This window comes from Malurus melanocephalus, unplaced genomic scaffold (assembly GCF_030028575.1).
Source record: "Malurus melanocephalus ecotype Western Australia unplaced genomic scaffold, MMel_1.1 scaffold_166, whole genome shotgun sequence".
Classification (NCBI taxonomy): Eukaryota; Metazoa; Chordata; class Aves; order Passeriformes; family Maluridae; genus Malurus; species Malurus melanocephalus.
In genome coordinates, this window is record NW_026623398.1 from 823,192 (window position 1) to 834,363 (window position 11,172).

At 36.7% G+C, this 11,172-nt stretch overlaps 1 protein-coding gene across 1 annotated transcript in view; it reads left to right on the plus strand.

The window, feature by feature from the left end:
- Nucleotides 1-11,172, plus strand: part of HCRTR2 (hypocretin receptor 2) — a 32,028-nt gene that overhangs the window by 8,718 nt on the left and 12,138 nt on the right. Inside the window, exons 3-4 of the mRNA XM_057372190.1 lie at nucleotides 5,066-5,244; nucleotides 6,690-6,933. Of these exons, the coding sequence (XP_057228173.1) occupies nucleotides 5,066-5,244; nucleotides 6,690-6,933 (423 nt within the window). The remainder of the gene's footprint in view (nucleotides 1-5,065; nucleotides 5,245-6,689; nucleotides 6,934-11,172) is intronic.

The window sequence follows — 11,172 nt, forward strand, 5'->3', positions numbered from 1 at the left end:
TTTTTTTTTTTTTTTTTTTTTTTTTGTCCTTGCTGGGACTTTCCTATGAGACTTTTTTGGGGAACGGGAGATCGTCACTGTTTGGAGGATGGGTCCAGAAACCAGATTCGTTTTCACAGACCTGTCCTGTCTTGGGGAAAGCCTCCACAATTTTTTCCAAACTCTTTCAGTCTGGTGACTCCAGCTGGTTTCTGAGCCTTCACTGACACCGTGTGGTAGAGATGGGAACAGCAAGCGTTTTGCTTAAAGCTCTGCTGGAGTCTGGAAAAGGAAAAGAGCCCACGGTGAGATGAAGGAGCTGGGACAGTCTAACAGCCATTAGAAAAACAGTTGCTCTTTGTGAAAGGGGCCCTGCGTATTGCACTTGCAGCAATAACTCTAACTCTGAGTGGTTTTGTAAAATAAAAGCAAAAATGTGGAAAATAATGGGCAGGTAATTAGGTTCCATTAGAGTGCTAGCAGCAGGGAAAATCATGCACAGCAAAAGTATATTTCTGAACTGCTTTTTAAAATTTCTCTCTTTTTTTTTTTTAATTCTAATCCTCTTTTCTTCAATGCCTGTGTTAACACCACTTTCCTCACTTTCTTAGTCCTATTTATAGCTAGGAACATCAAAAGTTGCATGAAAGCTTTGCATATAATGTCAAATTGAGGTTTTATTCAATTATTTTTATCATTTCACAGATTTTTAATAGAGGTCTAAAGAGCTCAGCTTGGGCCACCACTAAACTGGTATCCTGCTAACACTGTGGTATCTCCCAAAGTATTTTGGGAAGGCTGCTGCTGGCCTCATCTCCTGTTTTATAATTTTGAAGTACTGCTTGGTAAAATACTCCCAACTGAGAATTTTTACTACCTTTCTTATCCTTTCATCTCTTCTCCAAAGTAAGTGGAAAGTCACAGCTCTCTGCTATTTCTGTTTGGGTAGGCAGATGGCATTTCCACTCCAGGGAGCTTTCTTTCCCTCGCATGTTACTTGGGGGTTTATATGTGAGCTGAGTGCGTCTCTGTAAAACTGTCTGAGATGAAAATGGGTGATTAAAGGAGTCCAAGTGGAGAGTATATGAAATTCTTTTGTTCTGGCACTTAACTAGCTGCACGATATTCAGAGGCGTAGTTAAACTATTTTTCATGCCTATAAAACAGCAGGTTTTGTGCACAGGCTGGAGAATTTTTCTCAAAGAGCTGCTAGAACAYTATCAATGAAGTTTTTGTCCAAGGCTACTGAATAACCTTGTACTGCAGCAAATTCAGAAAGCCAGACTGGAAGGAATGTATTGAACTAACTTTATGTCATTTAGGACCTCTTTATGTCTTTCAATAATTCTGCCTCATTCWAATAACTTGTAGCAGATCCTCACAGCTTTTTAACCTTGCACTGAGAGAAAACATCGCCAGTTCTTGTGGCAGGTTGAAAACAGTACTGCAAACAGCAAAGGGCAACAAGGGCRGAGAAAGCTGACTTGGTTTTAAAAGACTTCCTCTTCAAAGGCTTTTTTTTTCACAATCTATTTTTTATACATTCATGGAATGAGTTTCTGAGATACTTAATTATTATGTTAGTGTGCAAACTTAAAGCTGATTAGGGTGCTCTTGTACGTACCATAAAAAGAATGGAAAATGTTTTATGCTTCAAAGCAGAGTAGAAGTCAAAAGGGGAAATACACAAATATGGGCAGAAAAATATAAAGTAACAAATTATCTTACATTTCTATGCTTGAAAACTATTGGGCTTTTTCATCGTCCAGGTGCCTACCCCCATGGATTAGAATTCAAAGGAATTCAGGGCTGCTTTCTGTACACTGTCTTTCTGCACACTGCTACACCCTGAGTAACAAGAAGCATAGCTTTTCATATTATTCCGAGGAATAGCAAATACTGAAGTTCATCTAAATTCCATCATTTTTAAGCCAGTRTGATCCCACAGGTTTAGTACAGARCTGGGAATTAGGAGTCCAGGTTTCTCATTCTGTGTCTGATTTACTGTATGGCCTTTCACAAATTCTGTTCTGCACTTCCTTTCTTTGTGTCAAAGATGAAAATGATAATATTTCTCAGATCTCTGGGGTATCACAAGGTTTCGTTTGGTCATACTGATAAACAGCTTTGAACTCAACATGCAGAATGCTAGGAATTGATTTCTGATAYAACTGGCTGCCAGTGAGATTGACCTCATATTTGTCATCCTAATGGATTTGTTTTACCAGAAATAATGTTTGTGTTCAGGTCTTTCCCCAGATGGGCCAGCACTGGAATGGGATTAGGCCTGGTCAAAGACCAAACAAATCTGCTTAAACCTTGCACCTTTAGGATCTGAAATCCATGGCTGAAAATCATGTACTTGTCTGAATTGGGTAAAATGCAGGACTGTTGAAACCATGGCTTGAGAAAAAAGTAGCCAAACTCTGAACTTTTAAAGAAYATTTTATTTAATTTTACCCTGTTGGTAAAAGGAATAAGAAGTGCAGAAAAACATTGTCAACATTAATATCAACTTTTGCCTAAGTAAAAGATAGGACCATACTTTCAATGTGCATTGCACTTAAGAAAGAGAACCAGCCATAAGTAAATGCCCAAATCTACAAATTTTTATAGTTAAGTACTAAAATTAGTGACAGTGAAATGGTTTTTGCATTTTTTYCCCCCAGCATTGCATTTCCAACTGCAAACAACATTCCAGAGGGGCAGCAATGTATTATTTCCCTACAGTTAKGTGCTGCCTCTGCACTATAGACTGTGACTGTCGTGACCCCATGACCATGAGAAAGTTTGGATTAGTTATATTGTAATTATTATGCAATGCTATGGAAATAATTATTTTGGTAGGCACTTTAAATCTTCTAAATGGGAAGAAAATAAAATTAATATTATGCTTCCTTTAAGCCTTTAATTTGTAAGCCTTACTTTTCTGACAACTGAGGCCGCAACTAAGAAAACCTGAAATTCTGAATTCAGGAAGAAAACAATAAAAGAGATGTATCCTGTATTTTCTTCAAAACCATTACAAGAACTTTGAAGAGAGGTTTTCATTTGCATTTATAAGAGGATGAGGATGATTCACATATAGAAAAATTAAATTTATACAAGCTACAGAATCCAGAGCTATCTCTGCAACATATTAAAATATATGAAGAACATATGTTGCATCACAACAGAAGTTTTAGACGAATCTGTATCTTAAAGTTAATAAAATCACCTGATCTTAGAGAAACTGAAGGCCACCTCAGTGGCCTAGTCTCTGTGTCCTAATCTCAATGTCTAAAGATCACCCTCATGAAGTACTGCTATCTCAGCTCCTGCACAGCTCTGTTAAGATCTTGAATGAGTATTCTACCAGTTTTGGTCAGTGCATTCTCACCAGAAAGCTTCAATTTAGTCTGATGATATCCAGAGARCAGCAACAAGGATGGTTGCAGATGTTCTATAAATGACTGAGAGTAAAAGATAAAGAGCTCTGAAGTTCTGAGGTAATATGTAACAAAAGTCCTTACATATGTGAAGCATTGCTGCAGGAAAAAACTTTCTCATTCCRGCCTATGTAAAGAGAAAAAATATTATATAAATAGCAGCAAAATACAAGTACATTAGACATGAGAAGAATTTTTCTTTTTTTTTGTAGATAATTAAACAGTGCAACACATTTAAGAGATGTGTGGTATCTTCAAATATAACAGATATAAAAATGTAAACTTGCCAACAAGTGCTTAGCTGTAGTCTTGCTGTAGTTGTGTTGCTTTTAAGGCTTAAGACAAGATTTGTGGAATGAAGTAATATATTTTACTAGATCAACTGATACGGCTGAAAGATAGGCAGAAGCTTTCAGGCACATCATCCTTCTTCRGATCTAAAGAAGCATCTGATCTCAAGAGCTTATGTGTCTTAACATCTTTGTGTTTTTTTCCAGCTGTTTTAGCTAGTTTAATGACTATAAGAGAGTGGCTTAACTCTGGCAGATTCCATTTTAGATTTGGGCAACCTCTTGAGAACCTTTTAAACTCAATTTTTTAACATTCTCTGATCTGTTTAATATACTTAAATTAAGCATTGTGCTATATCCCGACAGATTAAGGAGACTTTGAATCTTCATCTGGATTTGCATGATGGATGAATAATTGTTTGCAGGGAGACCCTTTGATGTACAATGAATTGCACTCTTGTCTTACAAGAAGTATTGTGGTGTTTTTGGAAAATTTTGTGCATCAGTTTTAAAGATCTTTGGGTCACTGAATTTAAAAATCTCARTAATTCTAAAGCTTTTGATTGCTACCATCAGGGTTTGTGTTCCAAAATCATTTTAAATTTACTTTCTCAGACTTAGTTATGGCTTTTTTAATTTAGTACCTTATGAACTTGKTGTAATAATTTTAAAGGACTGATTTGCCTCATTTCTAAGTCTTTCAGTTTGAAAAAGAGAGACATAAAATATTCAAAACAAGCTTTAAAGGCAAATCTTATAAAGTTCCTGCTGCAYGCTGCTTTTTACCATCATCAAACATGCAACATATTTAATAGAGCAAAAATTACTTTTATTAACTTACTTCAAATCACAGTTACCCAGAAAATTGTCACAAATTACCTGCAGATGCAATAGATATGTTAAATCCAGAAAAAAAAATATATAAAATTGTATTTGTCTTGGTACAGTTTACAGGATTCTGTGTTGTAGCAATTTGGTTTAAGCACCGCACTATCATAAGGAAACAAACTTTTACAAACATAGATGTGTACTGTTGTAGATGAGCCAATGCCTCGAAGGAGACRTGAAGAAAGTTGTGTGAGTAGTTAGTGAAGATAAACTAGCAGAAAAGTAGGATGCTTTGTATATTGGGTTATTTCCCTTGCTGCAGTCTGTGGAAAGCTTTCTTTGTGTAMGAATAATCTCTCTAGATGTACTCTCTTGCTTCCACTTTAAAAGAAAACACATGGTGCTTGCACTGAACTATTCAAATACTCTGTGTTCAACAAAGGACACAAACATTTCCTTAGTTCAACAAAGTCAAGTGTCTCCTTCTTAAAGCATTTYCTGAGTCATTTCCAGCTCACTAACTTGTCTTTCCAAATTCAGTTTGCCTTGCAGTGTGGAAGAATCATCACATGCGGACAGTTACCAACTATTTCATAGTGAATCTTTCTCTGGCTGACATTCTGGTCACCATTACTTGTCTTCCAGCAACTTTGGTTGTGGACATCACAGAAACGTGGTTCTTTGGGCAGACCCTCTGTAAAGTGATTCCCTACTTACAGGTAWTATTTTTCTGTGTTTGTGTACACATKACCCATTATGAAAACCAGAAATAAMAACAGCATCTTCYTATTACTGCTAATCCAATGAATGTCTATGCCTGATAYTGAGTAGCTTTCTCAGAGTACATGCTGAGGCCTGAAATTCCTGCTTGGGAATATGATTATGCTTAATAAAGTCTGGTTTTAATCCATCTGATGATYGGACTTTTGCAAACTACTTTTTAGGACATTTGGCTGATGCTCTTTACTTTTCATGATCTTTTTAATGATTCAGTAGGGATGTAAAGCCATAAAAATGTTTGTAAATAGAAATAAAATTATTAATATTCTCTTTGTGCGCATCTAAACAGCTACACAAGTGTCCAGGACAAAGAATCCAACCTCTGAAGTCAGTCTGGTCTTCTTTTGTGTGTTTACTGATTTTGTGTTCTTCAGAAACAGTCAAAGTATCCAGGTCCACTAGGACTTGTCTGCCTTAAGCAATAATTGCTGCAACTCATTTACCCATGGACTTAACTAGTTTCTAAATAATTTTTTTCAAAATRTTTGACAAATACCTTTTCTAAGAATAGGTGTTCGGATGAACTGACTGGGCAAACTGGAATGACAAGTGCTTTGCTTTGTAGTCRTTATAATTCAGAAGAATTAAGCAGTACTCAGAATGTATGCAGATCATCAGGTCTGRGCCTCCATCACAATTTATATTTTTAGAAGATACCTCTATGGCCAAAGACCCACATTGGCAAGGGCAATAGTTCTCCAGCAGCTATGTCCTCTACTTGAAACAATCAAAGTCACAACCTTTTTTTTTTTTTTTAAACCTCCATTGTAGTGGAAGAAAATCTAAAGTGTGAGTGAAGTGATGACCTAGCATATAGATTAAAACTGAAGGGATAGGTTATTTCCTATACTGAACAAATGGTAAAATRTCTTAGTCTGACTTAAACTGATTGTTGTTGGGGACTTTTTTCATGAGATCCTGCGTTTCATTGTTCTTGTGAAAGAAAGAAAGCAAAATTATAGCACTGACATGCAAATATAACATAGAAACCAAAAAATATTTTTTTCTGCAGAGAAAAAAAAATCTAATTTGCTGTCTGATGTTTTAAAAGGTTTTTTTTCAGGTAAAGTTTTGTAAATTCCCAGTTGAATTAATTTGCTATTTCAAAGTCTGGTTTTGTTAAACCTATGGGGTTTAGTCAGCATCTTAATGTGTGAATTGTCTTGTGGATTCTAATAGGAGTATGGCAGATATCTGTTGTAATTCTGTAAGAAGTGATTTTAAAAGGATACTTTTTTCTGGGAGTCTATTTAACAATTGCAGATGAAGGACTAAATATGTTGAAAATAGAAATAATTTTTTAAAATCTGAGGGAAAAGTACAATAAATAATTTTTGAAACTCTGAGAAAAAACCCTTTTATTTGCATTTTTCCTTTTCTTTAGACAGTTTCAGTTTCTGTGTCTGTCCTAACACTCAGCTGCATTGCTTTGGATCGATGGTATGCAATTTGTCACCCTTTGATGTTTAAAAGCACAGCCAAGCGAGCAAGGAACAGCATTATAATTATCTGGATTGTGTCCTGCATCATAATGATTCCTCAGGCTATTGTTATGGAGTGCAGCAGTGTGTTCCCAGGATTAGCCAATAAAACCACCTTGTTCACAGTGTGTGATGAGCGCTGGGGAGGTGAGTCTGTCATTGACCATACAAGCTGAATTTGTACTGCTATAAAGTAATAAAAATATCAGGAGATCTTAATGTGAAGTGAAGTGGTATGAGCATAACACAAAATGTTCTTAATTATGTAAGCTTTCTTGGAACTATCRTTTTTCAAATTCTGTGAATTTTCTGTGAATTTCTTTTGTGTTGCTGAGACTTAAAGTACATTTTAAATCAAGTTTAAATGAATGAGGCTGTCTTGTGTTGTGACCATGCTAATGCTTCCCAGACGGTCAKCATGTTCCCACCCTTAAGATTCTGTGAGTGATGAACACTGCAGGTTTACCAACACTTCAGTATTTAGCCTTAAGAAGTTCTGTGCAAGAACAGATTTTCTCTTTACCTGATACTTCGCTAATTGCTGGTATTTGACTAGTCTATGGATATCTCCTGGAAGTTCAAGGCAAATTGAATGCCATTGCAGTATTTACAGAGATGTCTTCAATACGGGGTAATGAGTTTGTCTAAAATTTGAAATTTGTCATGGACAAAGTAATYTAAATAGCTTTGTGAATGCAATCAGTTATAAATTAGTCTGCACAAGAAGTGTAACCCTGCCCTTCCAGATTAACTTTGAATGTTCTGAGTCTGAACRCAGCTGTAAAAAGCTGTAAGGATTGCCAGGGAGTAAAGATTTGTATTTTGTCTGGGTTCACAGCAAGTGGTGTGAGCCACCCACCCCAATGGTGAGGGCTCCACTCGGGTGGGCCTTGGCAGAGCTCCAAGGCCAACAGAGCACAGGAGTTACACGCTGTGACTCTGACACTGMATATAATGACCACAGTAATACCATTATTCACACACAGGAGAATAAAGCCAAGTTTGCCAAAACACATAACTGAAAGGTGCCTGTTTAACAGCCTTGAGTCTGGCTAAAACACAATYAGATTCTCTCCCAGAGCTTGTCCCTGCAGAAGATTCCAGTCCTGTGAACAATTATGGTAAAATACAACCGGATCACCTGTACTTCATTATCATGGTAAATTAGCTTAAGCAGCTTAAACTGCTGAGGGCTCTTCCATGTGCTCTTCTGGAAGTTCCTTCCCTGCTAATGGCTTTCACAGGGCCACCAGAGGATTAATGAGAAGACACTGGATATCACATTCCCTGTCCTTTATCTCCTTCATCCCAGTTAGTCCTCTGGGACAAGGCAAGGGAGCAGAGGTGGCCACTTGCTCCCTGGCACTCATTGCTGACAAAGATGTGCTGAAAGTTTGTAGGTTAGAGGARGCCTCTGTTGAACTGTGAGTATTGTACTTGCTGTTTCATTGGAAAGGGCAAATCTGCTCTTTTGTGTCTTTTTTCTTCATCTGTGAAAAAAATTGTATCCCTGTCAGCTGCAGGACACTGCAGTATTTATGTGACTATTTTCTTTCACAGCATTCATTCCAAGTGCAATTCTTGTACACACATTTTGGTGCAGAACTAATTGTTCATGCCCTCATCCATTCAGGGTTCACTCAGCAGCAAAGATTCATTTAATCTCAGCCTAGGAAATTATGTGGTTAATTAATTAGGAATGCAAGAGAGCATTTCATCAGGAAACGTAATCTCAAAATTTCCAGATCTGTATTGACCACTTTTTGATTCCCAATGGGAAAATGTTTCTTTTGAACTACAAAGTCTGTAGTAGGCTTAGAACTATTTTAAAGAATGCCTCTTGTTTAGCTGTGCTGAAGTAGTTGCAGCCCACAGATATGCCTGAGCTGAAGCTCAGTTCATTGCCTGAGCTGTACCAAAAAAACCCAATAAAAACCAACCAAGACAAAATCTTCTCCTGAGGAGGGAATTTGTCTAAATGTAAATCTATTGGTCTTCAGGTTGTGATGTGAACCCTCACTTGAATGTTTRCAGAGATAGAGAGGGATATAATAAAGRCAAGTACTTGTGTATAGAATTAAACTCTTTTTGTGTGTGGCTTCAGAAGGGAAGTGCAAAAAAATRTTATTTATATTGAGCATAAAAAGAATTATGTTCAAAATATGTTGAAAGTTTTTTGAAATGGGAAGTTTTTTCACTGGAAGATAACAATCCTATTTTTATCTTGCTGCCTTTTAAAYGAATTATTCTTCTAATGGCAATGCACAACCATTGCTAGTTATTCTGCTGCTTCATTTCAGATATCCTTAAAAAAACCCCTCCATGCTCTAATAATATCTTATCACAGTAACTTGAGAGAAGCATCTTTATATGCATTAAGTTACAAGTGCATTTCTCAAAATCGTGGAATTGTTTAGTAAATGTAGAGTTAACCATATTCTATCAATGAGGACAAACTATATCTCTCTGTGTATATATATATATATATATATATATATATATGCACACGTCCTTTTCAGACTATAGAGAATAGACTATCATTAAAAAATAGTTTCCATGAAATGCCTAAGGACTCTGAGTTAGGCCGAAGCATAGAACATGCAGTTTTTCTACTGAAAAATAGGGTTTGACATCACAAAGACCCTCAAAAAGAACATAAGAACATGCTAACAAGGCAGCTGTTTGAGTCTTAAAGYCAGGAGAAGAAATAAAGAGCTAATATTTTTAAAGAAAATAATTGCATTTTTGTTGGATTTTGTTTTGTCTTTTTTGACTACACAAATTTAGAGGGTCAAAGAAAGAGCTAATGAGGATGATTTGGAAGGAGAAAGAAATCCATGCAGCTACAAAATAACCTGTATTTATGTTGCACATAATCAAGAGACCCTGAGAAAGTCCYGCAGGAGAGTCAATTTAGAGAAAGGAATTTTATTTAGGTGTTTATTGCTTTGTTTAAAGCTGCATATAATTAATGCTGTCTAAAATTAGAGTACATCTGATAAAATCTTAGCAGAGCATCATGCACACCATATGTCCTAAGGATGTTAAATTGTGAATGTTCAAGACTGGGACTGCAAAAGGTCCCAAAAAAGTTTTAAAGAAACTTTCCAAACTGCTTTGGAAGTCTGTTATAATTCTGGGACCCAAGGCCACTGAAACATGAGGTGCCATGGAGGACTAACTGGAAGCCATGGCCAGGAAGATGTCAGAGATGCCAAAGCAGGAGACAACACTGTACCCTACACAGACTGAGGGCCAGCTGCTGAAGACCCTACAAGTCTGATGAATGTCTGCAGTGAAGCTCTGATCAGCATTGTGATGCTTGGGCTCCCTAATGGTGAACAAATAGTTGCCACCCTGATTAATAACATTTCAAGCATGCTGCTGGAGAGCTGCCAGTGGCTGCAAATGGAGCAGTTCAGCCTAAAACAGGGCTCAATTTCTTTATAATTGCTTCTGGCATTCCTGAATGTAAAATTCATTGCCAGTTCTAGGCAGAGGGTTTTTCATCTTGAGTACTGTCTAATAGCAATATTTTATTTGGGAATGCAGAARGATCCAACATGTGACCTATGCAGGCTCACTTAAGGAGCCAGAGTTGGCCGCAGTTCTATAATAGTCTGTAATTGCTATGTGCTGAATTTGAAGATAAAGTGCCAAAATAAAAGAAATGTATATTAAAATGAGTTCACCATGTGTCCAAGTCAGCTAAGTACATTCTCTTAGAGCTGTTCAAGAAGAGAGTGCTAGCCAAAGTACATTAGCCAGGCCCTTTGCGAATGATAAAAAGAATATGGAGATAATCCTTTCCCAAAACTAAATGGTTGAATGGAAACAAAGGGAAGATTTTATGTTCCATTTCCTCTTAGCCTATTCATACAATAGTACAGAACCACATTGTCTTAATTCTAGAAAAAAAATAGCTGGGAATTGCAGAACTACAAGAAGCTTTATACATCCTGTTTATCAAAGTGTTCAGAATTTAATGAAAAACTCATGGGATATTTTAAGGCATAAAGAAGTCAGAATATCTCTAAAACTAAAATTAAACTTGTTGTTATTGTGAGTTGTTAACTCAAGGTTTCAAGATATAATTTGAATATTAGCTCACYGTAAGTGCTCTGCCATAGGAACATAGTTTGGAAAGCACTCCATTGTGTGGTTGATTGTTCTCTGCTATGGGTACCCACTTCCTAACATCCCTGATTATTAAGATTTATTCTAAACATAAACACTTTGTGTTGCATTGCTTCTCTGTATTGATAACTCCAAAACCTCATAGGTATCCTCCTGAGACTACGGAACCTGGGAACCCTACTGATGCACAATAAACTTGATAGTCTTGTTTTTCCCTATCCTGAAGGAAGCTGTCATGAGCAGCAATTT